The sequence below is a fragment of the Eptesicus fuscus genome, chromosome 5, assembly GCF_027574615.1.
Source record: "Eptesicus fuscus isolate TK198812 chromosome 5, DD_ASM_mEF_20220401, whole genome shotgun sequence".
Taxonomy (NCBI): Eukaryota; Metazoa; Chordata; class Mammalia; order Chiroptera; family Vespertilionidae; genus Eptesicus; species Eptesicus fuscus.
Window position 1 is genome coordinate 795,189 of NC_072477.1, and position 27,698 is coordinate 822,886.

Genomic DNA, 27,698 nt, shown 5'->3' on the forward strand with positions numbered 1-27,698 from the left:
GTGACCCCTCCGAACTGGCTGTGTGACCCCCACCTGGCTGTGTGACCCCCCACCTGGCTGTGTGACCCCCCCCACCTGGCTGTGTGACCCCCACCTGGCTGTGTGACCCCCCCACCTGGCTGTGTGACCCCCAGTTGCCATCAGGGAGCAGTGGGCCCGGCCACTGGGGGGCCACAGCTCACGTGGGGCATTGCACCCGCGACCAGGACGGACGCCCGCCGGCGCCTCACCTGGAGCTCGGAAGTGTGTGCGGGAATGAGAAGTGCAGCCGCTTTGGAAGCCAGTTTGGCAGTTTCTTAAAAAGTTAAACGCAGCCCCGGCCGGTGTGGCTCAGTGGGTAGAGCGCCGGCCTGCAGACTGAAGGGTCCCGGGTTCGATTCCCCATCAGGGCACAGGCCCGGGTTGCGGGCTCGATCCCCAGTGTGGGGCGTGCAGGAGGCAGCCCATCAGTGATTCTCTCTCATCACTGATGTTTCTCTCTCCCCCTCCCTCTCCCTTCCTCTCTGAAAGCAATAAAAAAAAAATCAATTAAAAAAGTTAAACGTAAACGTGGCCTCTGACCCCCGGCTTGAATCCCCGAGAACCGACCACCGCTGCCCGCGAGGCCAGCGAGCAGCGCCACAGCCTCTCCGAGCCTCACGGGGCGGCCGGGCCCGCGCAGGAGGCCAGGCAGCGGCGCCGGGGACCCTCCCGCCGGGCATCTGGGAAACATGCAGAATGAAGGCGTGACGCAGGCCACGGGAAGTGTCCAGGAGGCAGATGGACAGACAGGGCGGGGGGCGGGGGGGCGGGGGGCGCTGGGAATGGCCGCTTGTGGAGGATGGAAGTGTCTCACTGTTTTTGGCTAATCCTCAGCTGAGGGAATTCCCCATGATTTTTAGAGGAAGGGAGAGAGACAGAAACATCGATCGGTTGCCTCCCACACACACACCCCACCTAGGGCCCGGGATCGAGCCTGCAACCGAGGTACATGCTCTACCAGAATCGAACCCGGGACCCTTCAGTATGCAGGCTGGTGCTCTATCCACTGAGCCAATCCGGCTAGGGCGGATGGGAGTATCTTAAAACTGGACCACGGTTAGGATTTTATGACCTTGTACGTCTGCTGAGGTCACACGGGGCTTGTGGATGTGCATGGTGCCACCCGAGGGCCGATGTGGGCCGTGTGCCATCCGCTCTGCCCCCGTCCTGAGCGCTCAGTGGCTCGGGCCCAACCCTCTGTCCCTCCCTCCCCACCCACCTGCTAACCCAGCCCTCCCTCCCTCCGCCTGTCCGTCATCCAGTCACCCCCCACCAGGGCCAGGCCCCACCACGTCCACCCGCAGCTTCTGAGCACCCCAGGCCCACGCCCACGCCCACGCCCACGCCCACGCCCACGCCGGGCCAGCTCTGGGCTGTCCGGGTCCACACCCCCGCTTCTGGCCTCAGCGGGCAGCCAGCACAGGCAGCTGCCCCCCCGCTCCGGCCGCATCCTCCCGGGGCCCTTGGCCTCCTCTGTCCAGAGGGGACACGCCCGGAGCAGCGGGTGGGAGATCCGTGGACAAGGCACCAGGTCCGGGCTGCGGGGTGGGCAGGCACCTCCCACCCTCAGGCCTGGACACACGGGGGGGGGGGCACTCCACGGGCCCCCTCCCCTCTCCTGAGCGAGGGGACCCTGTCCTGCCCCAAGCAGTGCCCGCCAGCCTGCTCCTCCCAGGGCCCCAGAGCGCCCCCCTCAGGCACCACGAATGGAAGCAATGCGCCCACAGTCACGTGTTGTTAAAATCACTCTGTTCCAGCTGAGCACGCAGCGGGCCGAGCTGGGGAGCAACGGGGCACCGGGGGCTCCAGCCCCGCCTGGCTCCCCTGGTTTGGGGTCTGTAACGGGCTGTCTCCAGAGGAATCTGGGTGCCGGGTCACTGGAAAGTAGGTGCCAGCTGAGGTGCCTAGGGGTGCACCAGTACCCCTCCCCAGTGCATGCGGGGGCGGCACTGGTGTTAGAGCTGGACCACGAGGACCAGGCGTGCGGGCAGTCCGGGTGTGCGAGGCGGGCAGTCCAGGGTGCCAGGCGGACAGTCCAAGGTGTGAGGCGGGCAGTCCAGGTGCCAGGTGGAGAGTCCAGGTGTGCGAGGCAGGCAGTCCAGGTGTGTGAGGCGGGCAGTCCAGGGTGCGAGGCGGGCAGTCCAGGTGCCAGGCGGACAGTCCAGGGTGCGAGGCGAGCAGTCCAGGTGCCAGGCGGGCAGTCGAGGTGCCAGGTGGGCAGTTCAGAGTGTGAGGCGGGCAGTCCAGGGTGCGAGGCGGGCAGTCGAGGTGCCAGGCGGGCAGTCCAGAGTGCGAGGCGGGCAGTCCAGAGTGCGAGGCGGGCAGTCCAGGGTGCCAGGCGGGAAGTCCACGGTGCCAGGCGGGCAGTCCAGGGTGCCAGGCGGGCAGTCCAGAGTGCGAGGCGGGCAGTCCAGGGTGCGAGGCGGGCAGTCGAGGTGCCAGGCGGGCAGTCCAGAGTGCGAGGCGGGCAGTCCAGAGTGCGAGGCGGGCAGTCCAGGTGCCAGGCGGCCCCCGCGCCCCTGAGGCTTTGGGGACCACGCCCCTGGCTGGGTAAGGCATGAGGTCCGTTGTCCCAGGCCCAGTCCCTGCCCGGCCCTGGCGCTCCCGGCTCAGCAGTGCGCCCAGGCCCTGCTGCGTGGAGGCCGCCCGCGGGCCCTCACTTGGCTCTGGGCTTGGGCCTGAGGCCTGTGGGAGGGACAGGAGTGACGGTGAGGAGCAGCCGCGCTGGGGCAGCGCCAGGGCCCGCGGCGGGGTCCCCGGCCCCAGCTCCCCAGCTGCCCTTCTGTCACCACTGCCCGGGGCTGGGCTGCGTCCCCCGGCAGCGGGGCTTCCTGGGCAGGGGCTGGCGCCCGCTCCCCCCCCCCCCCCCGCGTCTAGGCTGCTCTCCCCTGAGCGGGGGGTCCCGTGTCCTATTCCCCGTGCCTCAGACCCTCGCTGCCACGTCCACGCCCATCGGTCCCATGCCAGCTCCTCCCCTTCTTCCTCAGCTGCGGCCTGAGGGCCCCGGGCCCCGCCCCCACCCCGCCCACCTGTCCCCCTGCCCATCAATGCGTGGCCCTCTCTGGTCCAGGGACAGGCCCTGTGCTTGGGAGACACACGGGGGGCAGCTCGGTGAGGTCACTCAGTGAAGTGGGGGCGGGGGCACCAGAAAGGAACACGGCACTGTATTTCGCAAGTCTGGGCCGTTCCAGGGTGAAAGGCAGGGGGTGTTCATCGTAACCTCCTTGCAAACTTCCTGTCAGGCTGACGTTTTTCCAAATAAAAAGTGGGATTCTGGCCGGGATGGCTCAGAGGTTAAGCGTTGACCTATGAACCAGGAGGTCACGGTTTGCGGGCTGGATCCCCAGTGGGGGCGTCTCTCTCATCACAGTGTTTCCATCGCTCTCTCCCTCTCCCCTCCTCTCTGACATCAATAAAGACACGTTTTTGTTTTTATTAAAGTGGGGCTCCTTCTCCGTCCTCCTGCCCTCAGCCACGGGGGGGGGGGGGGGGGAGGCGCAGCCAACCTTGGCACCCGCAGCGGGGCCACGAGGCCACACCCTGGCCCCTAAGGGACACGCCGGGCGCTGCTGTAAAGGGCTCCGGGTGTGTGACCCGGAGCCGAGTCGGGCAGAGGTGCGCTCGCCTCGCCCTCGCCCCCTCCCCTGCTCCCGCTCCCTGGCGCCCACAGGGCCTCACCTCTGCGCCCTGGGCCCCTTGACTGGAGGCGTGTGGGGACAGACGGCCCTGAGCTCAGGTCGGGAGGGGCGGGGTTCCCTGCACTGGGTCCCCACCTGGCCAGGCCAGGACTCAGCAGGGACCAGCCCGTCCCGGTGGCTGCATGTGGTAGCCTCTCGGGCCCGGCAAAGCCCCTCCCTGCCTGTCCGGTGGGGGGGGGGGGGAGGGGGGAGACCTGGGGAGCCCCTGCTCTCAGCAGACAACCGGCCTCCAGGGAGGGGGTGCCGCAGACCCCACCGAGGTGCCGGGCAGCCTGTCCCTGTCCCGCACTGCCTCCCGCGGGCAGGAGTGGCCAGCCCAGGGCCACGGAGGGCGGGGTGTGCCCTGAAGACGGACCCGGAGTGAAGGTGTCGCCCTGGGGGACACGGGGGCAGGGGGGTGTCAGTAAAGCCCAGGATTAGGCAGGTTAGGCACAGGGCAACCTCAGCCTGTTCGCCAGGCCCGGAGGCTCCGGCGCCCCCCGCACCCCCGCCCAGGAGCCTGGCTCCCGCAGGCACCCAGGAGGCCCCGTCCACCCGCCCTCGCGAGGCTGCGTGCCCAGCGGGCAGCTCTGAGGCCGCACCAGCCACAGCAGAGGGTCACCAGCCACGCGGCATGGCCCTGCCCTCCCGGGGACGGTGGGGTGATGCCCCCCTCAAGCGGCCCAGGCGGGGGGCGGGGAGAGGGTGCTGCCGAGGGGCGAAGCGGGTTAGTTAGTGTCTGGGCGGCCGGGCAGGGCCGTCCTCGCCACCTCCACGGCCACCAGCGCCACCACCACCACGGCCACCAGCGTTAGTGCGAGGCGGGCGCGGACCTACCTTACTGGATCACACAGAACCTTTTTGACTTATTATCGTCAGAGTCAGGGGCAACCTCTGCTTTCAAACAAAACGAACACACTCAGCCGCCTGTCCGCCCCGGGCGCCCTGAGCGGAGCCGGGCTGCGTGGGCGCTGAGCTGCGGCGTGGCTGCGCCCCCGCCCCCCGCCGGGCAGCCTCCCTGGCGGGCGGTGTGGCAGGGCTCAGTGGGTTGGGGTGCAGCGAGCAGGCGGTGCCCCACACCTGCCCCTCCCGGGGCGGAGGCGCCGCCGACCCCTCACCTGCAGGGCTCGGGGGCCTGGGAATCCCCCATCTCGGGGGCAGGGGGACCTCCGGCTGCAGGGAGAGGCCGGTCCGGGCATGAATGGGTCAGCGGACCCCACGCCGGAGCCCGGAGCCCCGTGGACCCGCCCACCCGGTCCTGCTGGGGACGAGATGGAGGCCCCCCTCACCTTCCTGAGTCCGAGTCGGGCGCTTCTTCCTCCGCCTGCCCGTCCCCTTCGTGGCCCGGCCCTGGGCCCTGGGGAGGGTGCCGGACCCCGAGGAGTCGGCCACCGAGTCCTCGGAGAAGGACCTGTCCAGGGACGTGTCCAGCGCGGAATCTGGGGCGGCGTCTTCCCGGTCCTCGTCCCCGCCGGGCGCTGCAGCGGGAGGGCCGCCTCCTCCGCCGAGGGCAGCCGTGGCCGCCGGCCCCGCTCCTGTGCTGTCAGCTTCGGCCCTGCTGACGCCTCGGGGGGCTGTGGGGGCCTCAGGGGGCTTCTCGCTGGAGAACGGGAGGGGCTCCAGGGCCCGCGCGTCCCCCAGCACCACGGGCCAGGCCGCTGCCGGGGGCGGGGAGCTCAGGGGGTCCTCCGTGGGCAGGACATCGCTGGCGTCCTCGTACCAGGAGGACCGCCTCTCCCGGGGCCCGGGGCCGGCCTCCTCCGCCGGGTCTGCAGGGGGCTGCGGGCTGGGGGCCGTGGCGTCCGCGAGGTCCCAGTCCTGGGGCGGCCTGGCTGCCACCACGTCGAGACCAGGCCCGGAGGCCGAGCTGCTGGTGCCGCCCCTGGGGCCTCCTGGGGGGCCGCTGGAGGCCACTGTGGACGGAGCACGTGTAGGCGGAGGGCAGGGCGCACCCAGCGTCCTGAGGGCACCCTCCTCGGGAACAGTCTGAGCGGGGGGCCCCCTCCAGCTCAGCTTCCCTGGTGGCCTCCAAGCCTGGGCCCCACAGGGCAGGCCCGGCCTCAGCGTCCTCGGCCTGTCCACAGGGCATCTGCCCATGGGCCCGGGCCCCGTCTCTCCGGCCCACCCCGGGGCTGGGCAAGTGGCCTCTAGCCCCGCCTCCCAGCCCTCCCCTTCTCAGGGCGGCCAGGGGAGAGGAGGGCTCCCTCGTGAGGTCAGGGAGGGCTCCCCGGAGGAAGGGAGTGCCGGAAGCCAGTTCCAGCATGTCATCATTACAAGAGTTTCCTCAGAAGGTTGATGAAACTTGGGGGCTCAACAAGAACTGAGTCGCATATGTTATCGCTTGTTGGAATGGCTGAAAGGCACTTCCCCCACACCTGAATAGGATGACTGTCTGCTGCCAGACAGCTCAGGGCATCTCAGTCTACATGTTATTGCCTCCTGTTGGCCAAACACCTGAACAGCTGTAGGCTGTTCCCCAATCTGACAATGCTTCTGTAAACCCTACCCTTTGAAGTGTATTATCTCCACCTGGCCTTAGGACAAATTGTGTTAATAAAAAGCAAGGGTCCTGAGACAAGGAGGAACTTTAGCTCCTTTAACTGAAGCTCCTCTGACCCCCCAATGCCTTTCAAAACTATCTTCGTCTTTGGACTCTTATTTAATCTACGCACAGCCTTTCTCCAAATTGCTGAACCCTTTGTGATGCTGGAGCAAGAACCCCGGCAAGGGAGGTGTGGGCCGAAGGATGGCACAGGCAGGGATGGCGGGAAGCAAGCAGAAGAGGGAGGCGAGGGTCTCACCAGGCGCGGTGTCCCGCGGGGGGCCTGCAGCGGCCGACCGGCTGCCCCCGTCCCCGTCGCCGCGGCCGCGCGCCGTCTTCCGCAGCTGGAAGCCCTTCCTGATGTCGGCCAGCAGCGCGTCGATGACACACACCTCCTCCTGCTTCTTGCCGCCCTTCCTGACTGAGAACCCAGGACCCTCAGGCACGGGCTCGCAGGGCCAGAGCCCACCCGGGCCACGGAGACACCACGGCGGTTGGAGGAAGGAGGGCCGTGGCCACAGCACAGGCCGCCCCAGCCCCGCGTCCGCCCGCCCGGCCTCACCAGGCTTCCCGTCCTCGCCCCTCGGCCTCCGCGCCTCCTCCTCCGCCAGCTGCCGCTTCCTCCTCTCGGCCTTGGCCGCCTGCTCCTGCCGGTCCTTGTTCTCCTGCGGGGCAGACACGGAGCCCGTGACCCCCCCACCCCCACCCACCACCCCACAGGCCCTTCCGCGCGGCCGCAGGGGCGGGCCCACCTTCAGGGCGCGGAGGAAGAGGTCCCGGAAGGCCTTCATGGTGCTGAACGTGTCCTCCAGGCTCAGCTGCTGGGCGTCCTCGCACAGGTAGCTGGCCAACGCCAGCTTCTTCTGCTCCACGGCCTCGAACACCTGCTCCAGCGCCTGGGAGGCCTCGACGCTGGCCTGGGGCACGGGCACCGCACCGTCAGGGCCCGGGAGGCCCACCGCGGGCGACCCGCTGGCACAGGGCGGCGGCCCAGGCCCGTGGCTGCGGGAGGGCGAGGGCCAGGCCTGCAGACAGCGGTCCCTGTGCAGGACCGGGGCTCTGGGTGCTGGGCCTGGGGTCCAGGGGGGCTCCTCGCAGGACCCCCTCTGGGACCAGGACCTGCTGCAGGGTCCCCCCCTCCCCCCGGGCCTCTCCTCCCCCACCCTCACCTGCCCCGCCCGGCCTCTCCCCTCCCTAAGGCACCCAGGCGGGCAGACAGCAGACGGGAGGGCTGCCGCCCCAGACCACACTCAGCGAAGCCGGAGCCCCTCCCTCGGCCGCGCACTTGCCTGCAGGCGCTGGGCGTACTGCTCCCGCACCTCGGGCTCGGAGGCCGCCACCTTCCGCTCCATCTCCAGCAGCCGCTTCAGGTTGCCGCTGGACTCGGAGCGGATGATCTCGAGGTTGATCCTGAAAGGCCGGGCGGGGTCAGGTGACAGCTGATGCCCGGCATCGCTGGACCGAGGGGCCCTCGCCCTGCACCCCGAGGCTGCCAGAGGCACGTCGGAGCTCTGGGCCGGCTGGGCGGGCGGGCGGGGCGCCGGCCACAGCAGGTGCTGGGCTGCAGGCTGGGACCAGAGGACCTGCCACAGCAGTGGGCGTGGAGCTGGACAGCCTGCTGCTCCCAGAGCTGCCCCTGCAGGCGGTGGGACCCCACGAATGCACCCCCCTTCCTGGCCCCGTCTGGACAGTGGTGGCGGCAGGGATGCGGGCCGCTCAGGGGGTAGCCTTTGGAGAGCTTCGTGAGCCTGGCCTCCAGCGTGAGCGTGGCCGGTCATTCCCTGCCTCTCCCAGGCCTCAGTTTCCCTCTAAGTCACGGGGGACAGGCGTGGGGGGCAGCCGTTCCTGGGGGCCCCGGGTGGTACTGCAGCCTGTGACGGCCTGGTCCAGCCCCTCACTGGTGGGGACGGGCAGGGCCTGGTGCGGGGCGGAAGGCACCTACCCTGCCGCCTGGGCGGGCTGCTCCAGGTCTCGGGGCAGCTGCAGGAGCTCCGGGTGGCTCTTCTCCACCTCCTGCAACACCGGGTCCAGGGAGGTGGCCGTGGCCGCCCGGCCCTGGGGGTGCCCGCGCCCAGGCCTCCCACCCTTCCCCTGGGCCTGGACCTCGGGGACCGGAGGAGGGGGCGGGGAGGCAGGGCCCTGAGTGGGCCGGGGCAGCGAGGCCCGGGACGCCCGCGCCCACCTCCAGCACGTGGTGCAGCAGCGTCACGCGGCTCTGCTGGGACTTGGTCTCCGTGAGCTTCAGCAGCGTGCTGATCTTGAAGCCGTCCGCGTTCCCCGTGTGGCTGCCCTGGAGGGAGGAGGAGGGGTGAGTCTCCCTGCCTCCCGGCGGGGTGGGGGCGGGGCAGGGCAGGGGGGCGCAGCAGCGCTCACGTAGTTGAGGAAGTTCCCGATCCTCAGGATCAGCTGGCAGAAGACGGGCAGCAGGCGGCTGGAGAGCAGGCCTGGGGGGAGGAGGGGCTCAGGGAGGTGCGGGCTCGGGAGGCGGGTCCCCTGGTGCTCGCCCACCTCCACCCCACAGCCCACAGCCGGGGGGAGGACGCGGAGCGGAACCTTCCAGAACCTCTGGCTTCCTTGGTTCTCAGCAAACCATGGCGGGGGGTGGGGGGGTGGTGGTGGTGGTGGTGGGGAGAGCTTCCAGAGGGTGTCCCTTCTGCCCTGTCCCAAGATGGGTGTGGGCACCCACTGCTGTGTCCACGCAGGGTGAGCGGCACCCGGGGCCAGGGCTGCAGCGGGTCCCCGCCGGCTCCTCACTCAGAGGGTGGTGTGTGCACATGTGCACGTGTGCGTGTGTGCAAGTCTGCATGCACACACCTGTGTCTGCATGTGTGAGTGTGCGTGCACATGCATGTACCTGTGCGTGCCCGCGTGTACACGCAGAGTCTGCCTCAGAGCGGGAGGGGGGGTGGTCTGTGACATGAGGAGGCTCAGCACCCACGGGCGCCCTCGGGGACAGTCTGGATGTTGGGGTGCAGGGGCTGGTGGCCCCGCCTGTGTGCCCCCCCCCCGGGCTCCGGGCCACTCACTCTCGCAGGCGCTGAGCATCAGCTGGGCCTTGGGCCGCACCAGGTCCAGCACCACGGCCGTGCCCTCGCACAGCAGCATGCACTCCACCCGCAGCTGGTAGCTGGGGGCAGAGCGGGCGGTCAGGGCCCGGCCTGACACACCCCTGCCCTGGCCCGCAGTGCGGGGGCACAGAGCTGGGGTCCCCCGCCCACCCCTGCTCCAGGTCACACTCGGCAGGGCCTCAGCAGGTCCGGGCGCCCAGGAAGGGGCTGTCCGACCAGCACCCTGAGGGCACCCCTCCTCTTAGGATGGCTGGGGTCTCTCAGGGAGGCCACCGGGGCCCTGCCCCCCCTGCCCCCCACGCTGCTGAGCCCTCAGGTCCCCTGGAGGCCCCATGCCGGGTGCAGGAGGGAGGTGGGCACGGAGCCCGGGCTGGGCCCAGCTCACCAGGGGATGCCCAGCAGCAGGAGGTAGAACTGGTCGGCGCTGGCCAGCTTGGCGCGGTCCTCCGTGAAGGAGCGCAGGTTTTCGATCTGTGGGGAGGCCCACGCGTGGGTGTGGCGGCCAGTGCGGCCGGCCGCCCCCTCCCGCAGCCCCGCAGGCGCCGCCCCCCCGACCTCGTGCTTCTCGGGAAGGAGTTTGAGGAGTTGCTTGAGCACCTCCACGTCAAACTTGGCCGTGTTCCCCGCTCGGATCATGGCGGCGACCTCCTCGTTGGAGCTGGAGGGCGAGAGGACGGGCGGGGGCGGGGGGGGGGGGGTTGGAGGTGGAAGAGAGACCCTGCCAGGCAGGTGGGGGCAGCCCTCGGCCCACGTCACCTCTGGTCACACCCGTGAGGTCGGGGCACAGAGAAGGTGAGCCACCCGCCCGGTCACACAGCAGGGGGCTGGGGCTGAGTGGCCCGCCCCCGCCGGAGCGCCCTGGGCCTCCCCTCCGGGCGGCTGCTCAGGACCCAGGGGACGGCCCGCGGGCTCCTGCAGGAGGAACTGGGGGCGGGCAGGGCTTCTGGGTCTGCTTCCCCAGGGAGCCTGGACTGGGGTTCCCCCGGGCCCCAGCTGGGGCAGTCTGGCTATCACCCCGCTGTCTGGCCGGAGCCGGGACGTGCACCGCCCAGGGCGGCCTGCAGAGGGCACTGCGGAGCCCAAGGTGAACCGCGGGGGAGGCTGGGCCCGGCCAGGAGGGGGCGGCCCTGAGCTCACCACTTGAACTGCTTCAGGAAGATGTTGAGGTTCAGGCTCTTCTTGGAGTCCAGGAAGGTGATCTGGAAAGCACCCCACCCGTCAGCTGGTCCCCGCGGGCAGCGGGGGCAGAAGGGGGCACTCCCGGATCCCAGGCCCAGGCCCCACCTCCTTGGGCTCCTTCCTGGCCGGGGCCGCCGCCGGCTCCTTGGGCTTGGCCACGGGGAAGGAGAAGAGCTGCTCGATGCTGGAGAAGTCGGGCTCCACCTGGGCGCCCAGGCTGCCCAGCGCGGCCCACATGGAGCTGTGCTCTGCGGGGGAGGCCCGTCAGCTCCCGACCTAGCCGACCTTGGCTGTGACCTGAGCACACAGCACCCCGGCCCCCAGGGTGACGGGCACCCAGGGGCCTGAGCAGGGCAGGGCTGTGGCATCGGACACACCAGCTTCGAAGGTGTGTGGGAGGGCAGGTCCGCACAGCTGACCTCTGACCTGCTCCTGTCCCCCGCCCGCCCTGGACCACACAGGGGCTGAGCCCAGAGCGGGGGCACTGCCGTGGCCCGGACAGGAGCTCCCCTGCCAGCAGGGCCCGCCCCCCCCGCCCCCCCGCCCGCCCCCCCCCCGCCGCCCAGGAGGGAAGCCACCTGTGGGACCCGGGTCCGCACCTTGTGCCACGTGGGACGGCAGCTTCTGCCAGTTCAGCTTCTTCATGCGCAGTGTCGGGGGGTTGACCTGCCGGTGGCTGGGGACCCGGGCGGAGCCCAGGCTGTGGTCCACGTGGGCCACAATGACCTCCTCCACGCCGCCCAGGGCAGGGGGGGCAGCGAAGCCCGGCAGGGGTGGGGGCGGGGGCGGGCACCCCATGCCCGGGGGTGGTGGAGGTGCAGGGGGTACAGTCCCACTCAGGCCAGGCAATGGGGGGGGTGGAGGGGGTGAGGGGAACGAGGTCCCCAGGCCTGGCAGGGGTGGGGGTGGTGGAGGGGGAGGTGGGGGTGGGGGGAATGAGGTCGCTGGACCTGGCAGGGGTGGGGGTGGGGGTGGGGGAGGTGGGGGTGGGGGGAATGAGGTCGCTGGACCTGGCAGGGGTGGGGGTGGGGGAGGGGGCGGGGGCGGGGCGGTGGAGCCGGGGGAGCTGGGTGCTGGCAGGGGTGGGGTGGGCATCAGCTGTTCCAGAGCCGCTGTCTGCTCGCTGCTCGAACTCTGGACGCTGACGGCCCGCAGGCCAGCGAGGGTCACTGCTGGCTGCTGGCCCTCCACACCCGCCTTCGGGGCGCCCGTGTTTTGGGGGGAGCTGCCCCTCCGGCTCTGGCCTAGGTTGGCCTGGACACTCTTGTGGGCCTTGTCCAGGGAGCTCGGGCCGGGCCGCCTCTTGACGGACACGAGCCGCTCGACCATCTCGTCCAGGGTGCACTCCTGGGCTGCGGTGGGGACCGCTGGGTCAGCGGGGGCAGGCAGAGGCCGACGGAAAGGCGTGGCCCCCTCCCTCGGGCAGGTCGCAGGTCAGGGGTCAAGGATGGGCACCCCCACGATCTGAGACCCCCGTGCGTGCCCACCAGGCGGGCAGGAAGGCAGCGTGGGCAGCCGCTCACCGTCGCTGGCCAGGAGCACGGCCCGGTTCACCAGGCGCTCCAGCGCCTCCCAGAGCAGCTGGCTGGAGCGCAGCCCGGGGTCCAGGAGCAGGAGGCCCTGCAGCACGGACAGCAGCTGGGCCGACGCCGGGGAGCGGCTCACCTGGCGGGCAGAGTGCGGTCAGCGGCCACGCCCTCCGGGGCGGCTCACCACCCGGCCTCGGTTCGCCGGGAGCGTGCACCCCCGGACGGTCGGTGCCTCACGGCCCTGGTCTGAGGACCACGGCGGCAGTGAAGGACGGTGACCCGCCGGCGGGGCCCGAGCTGGGCCGGAACGCTGCCTCCTGGGTCTGAAGCGCCCTCTGCCCCTCCTGGTGGCAGCCTGCTGGGCCAGGACCACACAGCCGCCCCTGGCAGCCCGGGCCTCGGCCCCCTGGCCCCCTGGCCCTGTCACCCCCGGAGCTCTGGCTGCTCCCCGAGTTGGCTCCAGACCGGGCCCCGCTGCGCGGTCACGGAGGGGACGGCGGGGGCCCACCTTGTGGAACAGGGACGCGAAGACCTCCTGGTGGCTGCTCATGTCGACGCCCCCGCACGCCTGCAGCAGCTCCTCCTCGTCCTCCGCCTTGGCCTCCTCGAAGGCCTCGAGCTGGATCAGCACGTCGGCGTCCTCCAGGTCCCTGTGCCGGGGCCGGGCGGCTGAGCCAGAGCCCCCCCAGCCGCCCCCACGCGGGACGACAACCCCAAGCAGGGCAAGGGCCACAGCAGCCGGGGGCCGCTGGCCTGTGGGGCTGGGCTGCACGGTCAGGGGCAGAGGCTCCTGGACGGGGGCTGGGAGGTCAGCAAGCAGACCTCACCTGAGGGGGAGGGGTGGTCACTGTGGGGGGTGGGGCTTCTGACAGAGCAGGGGGAGCTTGATTGTTCATTGGGCCCAGGACCTGCCAGTCATCTTAGTCTGGCCAATGGGCTGTGCATTCAGCTGCAGGGCAGGCCCTCTCAGCTCCCCCAAGACCTTTCCTGGGGGCCAGTTCAGCACCCGTCACACCAGCCTCGCCTCTTCCTCCTGGGGTCCCCCCACCCAAAGCTGACACCCGGGGAGTGGTCCCGACGAGGCCTCAGGGGGAGGGTCTCAGCTCTGTGGGTGCCCAGGTGCCCAGTTAAAACGGAATTTCAGAGAAACAATGAATGGCCCGGCCGGCGTGGCTCAGGGGCTGAGTGTTGACCTATGAACCAGGAGGTCACAGTTCGATTCCCGGTCAGGGCACATGCCCGGGTGGCAGGCTCGATCCCCAGTAGGGGGCGTGCAGGAGGCAGCCGATCCATGATTCTCTCTCATCACTGATGTTTCTCCCCCTCTCCCTTCCTCTCTGAAATCAATAGAAATATATAAAAAAGAGAGAAACAATGAGTGGTTTTCAGCATAAGTAGGCCCCATGCACCAGCTGGGACATGTCGGTCTGAAGCCAGTTTAACACATGTCCTGTCTGCATGTGGCAGCCCTGGCTCCAGGGCCGGGGGGAACGGCTGGGCTCTCGCTGGGCCCCCTGGAGGCGCTGTGTGGGAGCCAGGGGGAGGCAGGGCAGGAGCCGCAGCCGGGGACTCACCGGAGCCGTGTCAGGACGTCCAGCAGCTGCAGCCCTGGGGAGGGACGGAGGGTCAGCGGCCCCCCTCCAGTCACTATTCCTCTGACGCCCTCCCCGGGGCCCCTCCCGACACCCCAGCACCAGCGTGGAGTGGGGGGTCCCTGCCAGCCCCACAGGGCGCCCCGACAGGAAGCTCAGAGGGAGACTTCTCGGGGGACACTCGGTGGTGACTGTCCAGGGGTCCCTGTCACCCCTGGACCGGGGTCCGGACCCTGCCTCCCCCCGAGAGCCGCCTGGGCTAAGGTCCGGGGACCCGAGGCCCCTGTCCGCGAAGGGAGCAGCTGGGGGGTCAGGCTGCTTCCAGGGCCCGAAACGGAGCCTCCCTCAGGGGCCCGGTGGGGGTCGGGCGCGGGGGCGTCTCCCGGACGCAGCGCAGGCGGCTGACCGACGAACTCGCCGCGCAGCTGGGTGCGGGCGCGCAGGTCCTCGGGGCCCAGGATGATGGCGTTGACCACGCTGAGCAGGGTGGCCACGTAGGGCAGGTTGTCGCTGCCGGACAGCTCCGTCATGATGACGCTGAAGCGGTACTGCTGGCTGCACACCGTCTGCGGGGGGCGGGGGGGTCAGCCTGCGCCCAGGCCCTGTCCCCGCCCCGCCCGCCCGCCCGCCCGCCCCTCACCTTGTAGTGGTCCAGGGCGTCCAGGGCCAGGGCGTGGCCCTCCGGCGAGTAGATGCACAGGGCGGCCAGCAGCTCAAACACCTGCTTCTTGACCATCACGTTAGATGTGTCCAGAGCTGCCGAGGGCCGGAGCGGGGGAAGGGGGTGTCTCAGTGGGGGACCCAGGCATCCAGGCCAGGCCTCCCCCTCGGCCCTTCCCCCACCTGCGCCTGCCTCCGCCCGGAACTGCCACACTTCAGCCAGGAACGCAGGGCAGCAGGCAGACACCAGGGGGCGCTCTGCACCCACCCACCGCCCACAGGGTCTTCTCCAAACTCCACCACCTGCCTCCCGCCTCATCCCCTGAGCCTGGAAAGTTCCGGGGTGCCCCTTGCCTGGCCCGGCTGACAGCACGTCACAGAGGACTCTACATGCAGTCGGGCATGGCCAGGCCTGGACGGGGTCAGACAAGAATGAGGTGACCGCCATCTCACTCACCCACACAGGCACCCGCCCGTCACGGCCCCCCGGAGCCCCAAGCAGGAGGGACTCGGTCACTCCCATGGAGCAGGCCGGGGGGCCAGGGACACAGTGACCTCGGGGTCTCCCGAGGCTGAGGTCGGCCTCTGAGACGGACGAGGAGGTGCCGTGAGCTGGGACTCACAGGGGAGCAGGGCTGTGCAGACACAGCAGGGAGCAGCCTGCTGGGGAGGTGGGGCCCGGGACCCCATTCAAGAAACCCCCGAGTGCAGGGGCCGGGGGTGGACGGTGCCGCCAGCAGGTGCCGGCCAGACCTGAAGGGCTCGGTGGGCTAGGGTCGGGCTCAGAGCCTGGCGGAGTGCAGCCACTCGGGTGGACTTTTGTTTTTGACCCGTGACTCCAGCTGCCGCCGTGTGGACGGGGCCTGGAGGCTCAACACCAGGGGGTGTGTGGGGGGGGGCTGGGAGGGAGTGGAGCCTGAACCAGCAGCAGGCCGGGTGGAGAACTGGGGCAAAGCCATAACACAGGGGGGGCAACTAGGTGCGGCTGGTGGAGGGACCAGGGCTCCAAGGTGACCTGGCGGGGGCGGGGTGGGGTGGGGGTGGGGCAAACGGGAAATGGCGCCTCCTCCAGGAAGCCCTCCCTGCCTGCCCAGCCCCCTGTCTCTTCCCGGGCGCCCAGCCCCCCCCCCCCCCCACCTGGCATGGCGGCGAGCCTCACACTGAGCAGCTAAGGCCCCGGCGCCCAGCACGGCTCACCCTGGGAGAGCTGGCGCACGTAGGCCTGGTTGCTGAGGATGTACTCGATGCCGGGCGGCGAGTTCATGACGGCGCGCACGCAGCTGACGCAGGTGAGCTGCAGCAGGGCGTCGGCGATGCGGGCCACGCCGCGGCCCGACAGGCGCGCCAGGGCCTCGAGCAGCAGGTCCAGGCCGCTCTGCTCCAGGAACTGCACCATCCAGCCGCCGTCGCTGCCCTCCAGCCGCTTGCGCAGGCCCGAGTAGTTGACCACCGAGGGCATCTGCAGCAGCCGGATGCAGAGCTCGGGGTCCGCGTTCTCCAGGTTGGCCTCCGTGGGGTCGGCGTCCTGCGGCCCCAGCTTCTCCTTCAGCGCCGCCCACTTGCGCTGCGCGCCCTCCTTCACCGACATCTTGCCGAACTGCGGGGCCAGAGGGGGGTGGGGGTCAGCCAGGGCGGCGTCCTCCGCCTCGTACCCCCGCCCACCAAACGGGCTCCAGCGCTGCCCGGTGGCACCCCGCAGCACACGGTGCAGGCTCCCCGCGCCCGCGCTCCTGCACCCACCCTGACTGAGTCGCCATAGTAACCAGAGGCGGCAGCATGCCCTGCTGCGTGCACCCCGACCTCACCGCCACCCCAGGCAGCACCACGCGGACCGGGGTGACAAGGGGCGCCCTGATCTCCCCCGGGTGCGGCCCCGGCACGCCAGGCTGCCCGCAGCGCGTGAGCGGGCCCGGGGGGCCGACTCGAGGGGCATGCCCAACGCCCATCGGTTCTGTGTGCCACCTGCGAGCGGGCGGAGGACCGGGCGCCCCAGGCCCTCGGCTCGCGGAGGTCTACCCGGGTCCGCTGCCACAGCTGTGACCCTGCCCAGCCCGTGCCTCTGTGCCATCGCCACCACCCGCCCCTCCCTGGTGCCCTTGGCAGTGACGCTGTCCTCAGCCACAGCCCCTGGGGACGGGCCCCGAAGGCAGGGGCGGCCCCGCTCTCCTGCAGCCATGTATGGCTCGGTCGTATATTTAGCGGCCGAGAAGGGCCGTGCGGAGCCGCTGGGAGAAGCCCGAGGGACGGCATGGCGACGCCACTGGGCCTCGCGCCCGGCCTGGCCTCGGCACTGCCCACCCCCAGCCCTCAGCCTCCCCCCACCCTGAGGCAGGAGTGTACTCCCCGCTCTACGGGAGGGGGCACCCAGAGAAGCCAGGCCATGTGCCCACCGCCCCAGAGCTGGAAATGGCAGAGCCAGGCGAGCCTGGATCCCAGGGGGCCCTGGGGCAGCCGGCCTCCCGGCTCCACAGCGGCTGCACCGGGGAAGGGGAGAGCAGGGGCCGTCCGAGGTCAGGCAGGGCAGCGAGGCTGAGCCAGGACGGGAGCCCAGGGGCCTGCCCCTCCTGGAGGCCCCGCGCCCTCGGCCTGGTGAGGGTGGTGTCCTCCCTCAGGCTCCCGGAGCCCGCCCCGGGCCTGCTGGGAGCTCGGAGCACCGCCTGCCTACGGACCCGGATCTCAGCAGCCCCTCCGGTTTGCCGTGGTCCTCCGGGAGGCAGCCCGGCTCCTCCCCCTGGCCAACTGCCCTTCGGGGCCCGGGTCCTCCCGGGAGGCGGCCTGGCTGACCTGCGTGGGCGCCCGGCCCTGGCCCTTGCCGGCAGACTTTGGCCAAGTCCCTGCCCCATCTGAGCCTCAGTTTCCTCCCGTGCGCCTCTGGCACCCGCCCGCTGGAAGCATCCGACAGGCAGCAAAGGGGGTGTTGGGGTGCTCACAACACCCCCTCCCAGGCCCAGCCCCGTGGGCCCCTCACCGTCCACTCACCCAGACGCGCAAGGCCTTCCGGCTGCCTCTGCCCACCCATCCCAGGCCCGGCCGCGGGCTGCCCCGCTCGCTCTCCTGGCTCCTCATCGCCGCAGCCCGGGGCCCCCGGCGGCCTCTCGGTGGCAGGGAAGGGCCGCTCCCGGCACCATGAGGCGCACGGCGGCCGGGCCCCAGCGTGCACACGGCCACCCCCTGGGGTGCTGCTGCTTAAAGAGGCGCCCAAAGCCGGCCCTCCCCTCCCGGCTCCCATTGGCCCGCGTCCCTGCTTCTCTGGCTCAGGCTGAGTGGACAGAGAACGCTCCCAGGCCACTCTGGCCTCCCGAGGACCGCAGCCAAGAGCCGCAGGGGTCCCTGGATGCAGGAAAGCCGGCAGCCAGCGTCGCCCGGACCCGCCCCCTCCCCCGGCCCTGCCCAGTGCCCCTGTCCCCGGCCATGGCTCACTCCCCGGAAAGACCCCACTTGGGGTCCCTTTGGTCTGCGGGGGGAGAAGGGGGAGGTGACCGATCCCATCTGCCCAGGAAGACCCTCTGCTCTGCGTCCTGGAGCCGACTGCACAGCTGCCCAAGCCCATCGGACACCGCGGGGCGGGAGCGAGCGTGCGCTGGGCGCCGCCGGCCGGGGCCTGGTGCGGACGGTGTCCAGACAGGTCAGTGAGCTCCTGGGACCCCGGGTGGGAGGGGGCAGCTTTCTCCCACGGGGATGCCCACCGGCAGGTCCCGGGCAGAGCACGCCTCCCTAGAAGCATCCGCCGGTTTCCAGGAGGGGAGACTGAGCCGGAGGTGGACGAGGCCAGGCCCCATGCACAGATAGTGCTCTGACCCGCGGCCGCCAGGAAGCGGCCTCCATCGGCAGGAACCAGCCCAGGAAGCAGCGCTCCAGGGGGCCTGCAGGAAGTCAGACCTCCGGCTCCAGGGCAACACCCTGGCTGGTGGGTAACTGACGGGGCTCCGGGTTCTGCCCTCTCCAGCTCAGGACCCACTAGGGACATGTGCTCCCCAAACTGCCACACAGGACACCCCAGCCCCTCAGGGCGCCCCTCTTGTTTCTATATTTTAACCTATCCACGTGCATAATGTAATGTGCACACATATTACATGCATGTTATTGCATGTACACAGTAACAATTAACATACACACACACAATTATACTACAGAGCCCTCTCCCTCTCCTGCCTGCGCTGGAGGCCGACTCCCGGCCGCAGCAGCTGGGGATCCGGGTGGCAGGGGGCACCGCTGAGTGGACAGGGCTGAACCGGCCCAGGCCTCGCACCCCAAGGCACTGCTGGTGCTGCTCTGGGGGGGTGGGGGGGTGGGGACCGGGCTGGGGAACCCCCTTCCTGACAGGGCCCGGCCCTGGAGGCAGCTCCTTGGAGGAGGGCTCATTCCTGGGCTCACTGGCGAGGCCCGGAAGGGACAACTCGCTCTCCCTCTGCAACGGACAGCGAGGGTCCCCGAGGGTGTTCGGCGGAGACACGGGACCTGGCGGGCGAGGGTGCTCAGCGCTGCGATGGGCCTGCGGGCTGGGCCTCCACCCTCTCCCCGGCGCGCCCGGCCCGGCCCGGCCCTGCCCGCGGGCTGCGTCCGGCTCCCAGCCCGGCCTGGCGCCCAGACGGCGGGCCTCCGGGGCTTTCCCGGCTCCCGCTCACGCGGCGGGGCGTGGCCTCCCGGGGGCGGGGCGTGGCCTCCCGGGGGCGGGGCGGGGCCTCCCGGGGGCGGGGCGTGGCCTCCCGGGGGCGGGGCGGGCCCAGCTCAGGAATGCGCGCTGTTCTCAGGGCTCCCGCGGGGCGGGCGGGGCGGGGCCTGCGCAGGAGCTCACATTCCGCTGAAGCAAGTGGAGCAGGGCCGTCCGGGCCATCGGGGCTCCCAGCACCCCGAGGCGCAGGCCCGCTGGCAGGTCAGGGGCGCTGCAGTGCCCCCTCTTGCCCGCTAGGCAGGACCCCCCGCCCCCCGCCCCCGTGAAACTTCGGGGGGACGTTGTAGATGGAGCCTGTGAGGCTGAGCTGAGTGGGATGGCTCCCCTTTTTCTACCAATAACGTGGGGTCACCCCTGGGGTGGGGTCGTGCCTCCCCTTCAGCCGGGGGCTCCTGAAGGCAGAGGGCTGTCCTGCGGGCCGGGCCGAGTGCCCCAGAACCAGGCAGAGGCTGAGCCTGGAGCAGACGGGACAGGACACCGGCCCGTGGGCCTCCTGGCCGCCTCCTGGGACACAGGCTGGCGTGGCGATGCGGGCACCTCCGTCTGGGCGCCCACATGCCTGGGCAGCTGCGGGGACTCCCGGGAAGCCAGCGGGCGCCGCCCTGCCTGGTGGTTGTCGGGCTGAGTGTGTGTGGGGAGGGCAGGGGGGGGGAGAGACAGGGTCAAAGCTGGGCCCCCCAGACTTCAGAGACCAGCTACCCGGGCCCTGCTGTGCAGATGGAGAAACTGAGCCACGGGTGAGCCTCTGAGGCTGGCATCGGGCACGGAGCTGTGTCCGGGGCACAGGCCTACCTCGCGGTGGGCAGCCTGGCGGGATGGGGAAGCCGCCTCAGGGCCGAGGCCGGCCCCTGGGGAAGGGGGTGCTGCCTCTGTTCCTGGATCCCTGCCAGCGTTGGCAGAGGGGCTCAGGGCCGGGGGGGGGGGGGGGACAGCTGGGGCCTGGGCACCCGTGAGGGAGGGGGCTGCCGGGGTGGGGGGCAGCCTCCTCCAGGCCCTGGGCCAGCGGGCGGGCGCAGCGCGAACCTGTCTTCCCCGGGGTGGGCGGGCAGATGGCAGGCGCGGGATTCCGGAACGGGGAGCAGGGGCTGCCGCTCTATTTTTAGCTCCTCCGGGAACCCAAATTTTTCCACTGCCTGGCAACCCTCGGATTTCGTTCCTGGAAGCTCTTCGCGCTCGGGGGCGGCCCCGGCCGAGGCTGAGACGGCCTCACCACGACCCCGTTTCCCGGCTCCCGCCGTCCGGCTCCTGAGCCTCGGCACCCGTGTCATCTCCCCGACCAGGCCTGAGCCCTGGCGAGCCCTCACCGACCGTGGGTCACCTGAGAGGCTCATCCCAGGTGGGGGTCCTGGGCGCCGTGCCCAGTTACCACGGAGATGAGGAGCAGGGCACGAGCTGGGCACCGCACGGGGGACTAGGACATGTCACTCACACACACACACACACACACACACACACACACACACACACACGGATACTAACCGAGGTTGCATCGGGTGAACATGGTCGCTTTCAGAGTTAGAACGAGAGAGAAGACAGAGGGAAGAGGACCCACACATCTCCCAGGCGGCTGCCCCCGCTCAGGGAGCAAGCGAGGAGCCAGGAGCGGGGTCTCCATGGCAGACAGGGAGCCGGGCAGGGGGAGGGGCTGGCGGGGCTGGGGCATGAGCCAGGCCAGGGCTTGGCCCACTGTGACCCCAGGATCCGGGAGCAGGTCAGACACGCTGTGCCCAGGCCTGGCCCGGCCACCTCCACGCACCCCACCCGCCCGGGTCAGGGGAGAAGCCGCTGGAAGGCACAGAGGTGGGCAAAGGACGTGGGCAAACGGGACACCGCACTGGAGGGGGGCGGCGCCGCCTGGGGCCTGCCCGCAGGGGTCCTCCCGGTGCCGCCTGGGCCGGGCGCCTGGGAAACGCCCGCGGTGGGAGGACAGGAAGGGCGGAGGCGCCCTCGCCAGGAAGCTCGGCTTTCGCTTCCACCGGCGCTGAGGGCTGGCAGCGACCTCTGCCCTCGCCTCCCGCTGTCACCGAGGGGCCCGGGCCTCCCAGCTGCACAGGAGCAGGGCAGGGGCGAGTTCCTGAGGGCCTGGCACCTCCGACGCCCTGGGGCAGAGCCTGGCAGCCCCGGCCTGGGCGCGGCCCGGGGCCAAGGATGGCAGTGCCCGCCGGCCGCGCGGCGGAGTCAGTTCCGACCGCGGCACTGGAGGGAGTGATGTGTGCAGAGCCGGGGCTCGGGGCGGGCAGGGCCAGGGCCTGGCGGGCCCACCCTGGTCAGCGTCTGACCCGACCTCAGCTCCCCCCACAGGCTCCGAGGGCGCAGGGAGGGCGCTGCCGGGTTCCCTCCCAGCGCCTCGCCCAGGAGCCCGGCGTCCCTCCGGGTCCCCGCAGCCCTCAGAACAGGCCTCTCCCGGCCCCGAGGACTCAGTGCCCAGGGAGAAGGGACTGGCCTGTGTGCGGTCCAGGCCTCCGGGCGCCGGGGTGGGCCTGGCGGTCCCTGCCCCCAGCCGGTCCTGTGTCCCCGCTCCAGGCCGCCCCCCCCAGCCGGTCCTGTGTCCCCGCTCCAGGCCGCCCCCCCCAGCCGGTCCTGTGTCCCCGCTCCAGGCCGCCCCCCCCAGCCGGTTCTGTGTCCCCGCTCCAGGCCGCCCCCCCAAGCCGGTTCTGTGTCCCCGCTCCAGGCCGCCCCCCCCCAGCCGGGCCTGTGTCCCCGCTCCAGGCTGCCTGGCCGCCCCCCCCAGCCGGGCCTGTGTCCCCGGCTCCAGGCTGCCAGGCCGCCCCCCCCAGCTGGTCCTGTGTCCCCGCTCCAGGCCGCCTGCCCCCGAGCCGGTCCTGTGTCCCCGCTCCAGGCCGCCCCCCCCCAGCCGGTCCTGTGTCCCCGCTCCAGGCCGCCTGCCCCCGAGCACAGCAAACAAACAGCGGACTGAGAGCGGAGGAGGGGCCTCGGCCGCACAACTGGCACTGCCAGGGGCTGTGGTCAGGGCCGGCCCGGCCGGGGCAGCTCAGATTCTGGGTCAGACAGGCTCTGCGGGCCCTGATCCCGTCCTCCAAAGGGCATGAGCATGTGGATGCCGACCCCACCCCCGCCCCACCCCCAGGCTGCTGGGCCCACGTGGGCAGCGCCAGGAGCCTGACCCAACCGGGCCAGCAAGGTCCTTGGCATCTGGCTCGGGATGCTGGTGGCATTCCTTGCTGGGTGCCCGGCGCGGGGGAGGGCGGTGAGGCAGGCCCCTTCCAGACTCACTTTCCTCATCTGTGAAATGGTCACGAGGCTCTACTCCAGGGGCCTGCATTGGTTGAGCCCGTATCACCAGCACGGCCCCTCCCTGGCTGCTCCCCCACCTCCTCTCAAAGGGGACCCCCTGGGTCCCACGTGTGGGTGTCTGTTCTGGCCGACCTACCATGCCATCGCTCTGCCACCACCTCCACGGCCTGCCCCCCCCCCCCCGCCCGCCAGGTGGGGCAGCCTAGCAGTACCAGATGGGCAGGGTGCCCTCCAAGCGGGCAGGGTTCCATCTGAGCACCGGGCTCCCTGCTCCGGCGGCTCAGGGCTGCGCACCGGGGAGCCGCCCCCACCGGGGGAGGAGCAGCTGCGTACCTCGGCTGCTGTGCGCGGGCGGCCGGGCGAGCTGTGCTTGGAGCAAAAGCAGGACGGGACGTGGATGGCGGGGGAGGCAGGCTGCACACCGAGGCCGCAGCCGGGGAGCGGGGAGCGGGCACAGACGGGGAGGCTGAGGCTGCTCACACGCTGGCCGGGGCCCACCAGCACCTGGCAAGGGCCAAGACCAAGCCCGGGCCAGGTCTGCGGGGACTCCCTGTGTGTGTGTGTGGGGGGGGGGCACTGGCTGGGCACAGCGAGGGGCTGGCCTCAGCCCACAGCAGCCGAGGGCAGGCGCGGGGCCATGCAGGGACACCTGGCCGCCTGGCCCTCCCCTCGGACCCCTGCCCGTGGTGAGCCTCCGCACAGGGCTTCGATGTGAGGCGCTCAGCGGCGCCACTGGAAATGGGAACAGTCTGCCCGCCCCCCCCCCGCCCCCAGGGCGGGTTCCCTGAGGCCTTCCCTCCACAGCCCTGGCCTCCCCGGAGCACAGGCCACGCACCCCTCCCCCCGAGGCCTCCCTGTGGGCTCAGCCAGGCCCAGCCTCACCCTCCAACCCTCCTTCCACCTGGACCCCAGGCACCACAGTGGCGACGAGGGCCAGGGGCAGCCGGGCTCCAGGTGCTCTGTCCGGCCGGCCAATTCTCCCCTGGTCCCCGGGCAAGCGCCTTCTGCCCGCCAGGGCGGTGTGCACCACCCTCTAGCCCGGCTGCAAAGGCCTATGCACACAGTAGGGGCTTTATAAACGCCTCTTGCAAGACAGCGGCCCTGATTCCGTAACCCGGCCCCCCGGTTACAGGTCACCGGTGAAACGTGGCCATCACCGTACCCGACCCTTGGCGGCGGGCAGCCGTGGGGCGGGAGCCGGGCAGACTGGCAGGCAGGTCCATCCACTCCTTCCCTCTCGCCCTCCGTCAGCTCGGGCCCTGCTCCGGGCGCCGGGCGGGAATGCCGACGTGGAAGCCCGGGCTCGGGCTGAGGTGCGCCTGGCAGAGGGGCCCGAGCAGCTCCGTGAATCACACCTCGGGGGGAGGCGCGGAGAGGACCCGCTGTGGCCCCGCCGGGGTCCGGCCCTCCCGCCCCCTCCCTGCCTGGCGGGGGAGGCAGGTGCGGTCACCCGGAGCTCCCCTCGCCCCGTGGCCTCTGGGCTGGCAGCGGGGCAGCCATGCCCACAGACCGAGCGGCCTCAGGCTGCCCCGCGTCCGGAGGCGGCCTGGCAGGAGCCCCCTTGCAGGATGAGGCTGGTGGGAGTGGGACTCCCTAACAGGAAGCCGCACGGTGGATGCTGTTCTCACCTCCGGGGACGGGGAGCTCACCCCCTCCCATGCCCTCCCTCTTCCTAAAGGGATGAAGCCGGCCTGCTCAGCCTGGACATGGGGTCCCCAGGCCTGCTGCACCCCTGGGGACAGCCCAGCACGCTGGCTCGGGCTGGCCTCCTGGCCCGTCTCCCCCAGACACACCCCTGACCACCGTCCTGAGACGGAGGTGAGCGTGCCCTCCACAATGCCCTGTGTCCACTGGGCCTCGAACCATGCAACGATTAGACGCCGGCTGTGTGCGCACTGCAGCGGGGGGAGGGGCCGGGCAGCGGCGTCAGGCCTCACCCCGTCTTCCCGACCCTCCTCTGGGCACCCTCAAAAGTAGGGACTGAGCCCACCTCCAGGTCCGGACCCAGGCCACTGGCCAGGAGAGGGACCCCCCTCCCCCCAGGCTGGAAGCACGGCGCCCTGCACCCTCAGGCAGCACCCGCACCCACAGGCAGCACCCACAGGCGCGCCCCAGTTATCAGCACCCCTCCCGCAGCCTCTCCCAGCTAACTTCCACCCTGGAACACGGGCGCTCTCCGATGAAAGGCGAAGTCTATTTAAGGCGGGAGCTCCCAGGTCCCGGAACAGAGCTGAGGTGTGTGCAATTAGCTCCGCAGCTGGGGTGACAGCCCATCAGCACCTCCACAAAGTGCCCCCTGCTGTGAGGGGCGGGGGGGGGGGGGGCAGGCAGGCTGCCTGGGTGGTTGCAGGAAGGCAGCCACCTGCCCACCTCAGTCCACTCCCCCAGCACCACCCCCTCCTGCCTGCGGCCCTGCTGACCTGTCCCGCCGTCAGCCCCGAGCAGGGGGCTTGCAGGGAGCGGGCGGGAGGGCAGGGCCTGGTCAGCGGTGGGTCAGGGACACCTACTGCACCGACTGCTGACCTGTGGGGGGGGGTCAGGGAGACGCCTCAGACCCAGACCCCGAGGCGTCACCACCGGGGCCTGCAGCCCCCGCTCCCTAAAGGCCCCCCGCCGGCCCTGCCAGGGCCCGGGCTCTGAGTCCCGGCCTCCTCCCTGCAGGGCCACAGGGGGGAGGTCCCCGCCTGAGCCACTGTCCCCACCCGCCCAGTGCAGGGGAAACTGAGGCAGGTCCCACTGCCAGAGGAAGCCGGGGGCGGGCAGGCTGGAAGGAACTCGGGCTCCAGGGGGGGCCTGACCCGGGGGTGTCCTGTCTCTGCCACTCTGGCCCCTGGCGGGTTGGTTTGGGGCAACAGGCTGTGGTCACGGCCTCCCGGAGCGGGGTCACCCCAGCTTCACTCCTGAGGGCCGTCCCCCCCGGGCTGCCTCAGGCAGGGGGGCGGGAAGGGGCGGGGAGCACAGGCCAGCCCCGCCCCCCGGCACCGGTGGGGGCGCCCCCGGCTCCAGCCGCCACGGACCAGCACCGGCCGGGGGGCCCCAGGCTGCGCGCCTCGCGGGGCCAGAGGGCGGCGAACCCCGAGTTGAAGTTTATTTTCCCAACCGCGGCGATTCCCGGTCCGGAAACTGCGGCGCCGGGCGGAGGCCCCGCCCAGACCGGGACCCCGACCCCGACCCCGACCCCGACCCCGACCCCGCGGGCGCCGCGCTTTGGGGGCGCACGGAGCGCGCGCGTCGCGGGTCCCGCCCGGTCCCGCCGCCCCAGGCCCCCCCCCCCCGGACTCAGTCTCCCCGCGGCTCCCGGGCCCAGAGGCGCGAACTTACCGGGCGGGGGCGGCGGCCAGGGGGTCGGGGTGCGGCCGAGCTCGGTCCGACGGGGCGGGGGGGCGGACGGCGGCTCCCCGCGGGCTCCGCACGGTTCGGCTCGGCCGGTTCGGCGCGGGCTCGGCTCCGGCGGCGGCGGGCTGGGCTCCGGGGGAAGGGGAGGCGCCGCCCCGCCCCGCCCCGCCCCGCCCCGCCCGCCGCCACGTGGGGAGCCGGCGCGGGCCGGGGCGGAGCCGGGGGGTCCCCGGGCGCCTTCGGGTGTGTTTAGGGGATCCCCCGCCTTGTAAATACCCGCCGGCGCCCCCGGAGATCCGCCCCTTCCCCTGCGGCCGGGCGGATGGGGGGCGGGTGGGGGTGGGGGCGGCGGACGCCCCTGGAGACACCCGCCCCCCTGGGCCCGCTCTGCCCGCCGCTCCCGGTCTCCACGGCGCCTCCCCGCGGCCTCCAGGCGCTCACACCCCCCCCCCCCCCCCGGTCCCCACGTGGGACCCCGGCCCAGCCGGCTGATGGCGGCCTCCCGGCCTGAGATCTCCTCTCCGCGGGCTTCCGGGACGGAGAGCATCCCTGCCCAGCCAGGCTGCCCGCAGCCTCCTCCGCGCAGCCCTCCCTGACTGCACCGTGGCGGCTCCCTGGTCTCGGGCAGGATGGACGGGTGGGGGGTGGGAGGGGTGTGGAGGCAGAAGGCCTGAGGGAGCTGCACCTGCCCCCGCTGCCCCCCAGCCCTGAGCCCTGAGGCCTTGTTCTCTCACCTCCTCTTCCTGTCCTGCCCCCTGGTGGTGGCACCCTGTCCATGCCCCCCCCCCAGCCTGGGGCTCCCCTCAGGAGGTGGGAAGCCTGGTGGCACCGCCCTCAGCACAGTGGCTCCCACAGGGATGCCCGGCCAGCACACCAGGGCCGTGCCCAGTGCCAGTCCGACCGGGAGGTCCAGGCCTGCCCTGAGGGCTGCGCTCACACTCTCAGCATCTGACCTCCGGCTCCGCCGGGCCTCAGTTTCCCCATCTGTGAAACGAGACCAGGGCCTCGGAGGTTGTAACAGCGTGAGACGAACAAGCGGGCATGAAGGACTGATCTGTCTGGACTGTCTCCCCGCAGGCCTGCCGTGTGCAGGGCGTGGGGGGCACGTGTGGGCCAGGTGGGGGCGTGGGGGGCATGTGTGGGGCATGGGGGACGTGGGGGGCATGGGGGGCGTGGGGGGCGTGGGGGGTGTGGGGGTGTGGGGGGCGTGGGGGGCATGGGGGGCGTGGGGGGTGTGGGGGGCGTGGGGGGCATGGGGGGCGTGTGAGGCGTGGGGGGCGTGGAGGGCAGGTGGGGGGCAGGGCCCGAGCAGGGGATGGGGCCGAGGGAAGGACACTGGACGCTTCAGACGGCCCCGGGGGCCTCCCAGCTCCTGCCCTGGCCGACCTCGTGCCCTCTCGGTGCTCAGGGCCCTCGGGTGGGGGGACGCGGCCCGCTGTTCATTCCCAGCCTGTGCAGCCCCTGCCCAGCCTGCCCGGCCCGGGGCCTCTGCCAGGCACAGGAGCGGCGTCGGGCAGCAGGCCGGGCTGACCGAGGGCCGAGGGCCTGGCGCCCGGGAAAGCGGGCGCAGGAGGTGCGCTGCCTCCAGGATGCCCTCCAGCCGGGACGTGCGAGCGCGGCTCCGTTTCTGGACGGGACTCCGGTTCTTAGAATGCACGTGGGCCTCTGCCAGGCAGGCCGCCGGCCCTCCCCCCGCTCCCCGCCCCTCTCTCAGCCCGGCCCGCAGGGGGCCTGCTAGGGAAGCCCTCCTGTGCGCCCGCCCCGCCCCGCCCCGCTGGGGTCAGGCCTCTGCACCCCCGCCGCCCGGTCCCTCTTCTGGCAGCACCAGGAAGTGGGGGAGGCGCGGCCGCTGACTCATCCTGGCCGCGGGCGCCTGGCTGCCGCTGGTCGGAGGTGTGCTTGCTGACCGGCTGGACGGAGGAATGCGGGGAGGAGGGGTGACCTTCCGGCCTGGGTGCGAGCATGGTCCAGCTGGGCGTCCGCCCTGCCCTGACCCCAGCTCTCACCCCTGGGCCTGGGCAGTGAACCGATCCTGAGCCTCCGCCTGAGACAGTCTGGCCGGCGCCCTGGGACCCTGCCTCCGAGGAGGCACAGCTGCCCGGAGCCCTGAGGGCTCAGCGTGCCGCCCGACGCCCCGACGCCCACCACAGGGCACGTGCCGCCCGAC

At 71.6% G+C, this 27,698-nt stretch overlaps 1 protein-coding gene across 1 annotated transcript; it reads right to left on the reverse strand.

Annotated features, from left to right (window-relative positions):
- Window positions 1-2,383: 2,383 nt before the first annotated feature.
- Window positions 2,384-25,649, reverse strand: INF2 (inverted formin 2). The gene is made up of 22 exons (XM_054715697.1): window positions 25,517-25,649; window positions 15,466-15,865; window positions 14,249-14,364; window positions 14,015-14,174; window positions 13,591-13,624; window positions 12,525-12,666; window positions 12,011-12,152; window positions 11,087-11,839; window positions 10,593-10,735; window positions 10,446-10,507; window positions 9,864-9,966; window positions 9,694-9,779; window positions 9,267-9,367; window positions 8,614-8,684; window positions 8,423-8,530; window positions 8,183-8,253; window positions 7,530-7,650; window positions 6,993-7,157; window positions 6,803-6,905; window positions 6,500-6,661; window positions 4,988-5,611; window positions 2,384-2,706 (listed from the first exon to the last, which is right to left on the reverse strand). The coding sequence occupies exons 2-22, from the start codon at window positions 15,854-15,856 to the stop codon at window positions 2,678-2,680; spliced, it is 3,687 nt and encodes a 1,228-aa protein (XP_054571672.1). The 5' UTR covers window positions 15,857-15,865; window positions 25,517-25,649; the 3' UTR covers window positions 2,384-2,677.
- Window positions 25,650-27,698: the final 2,049 nt, after the last annotated feature.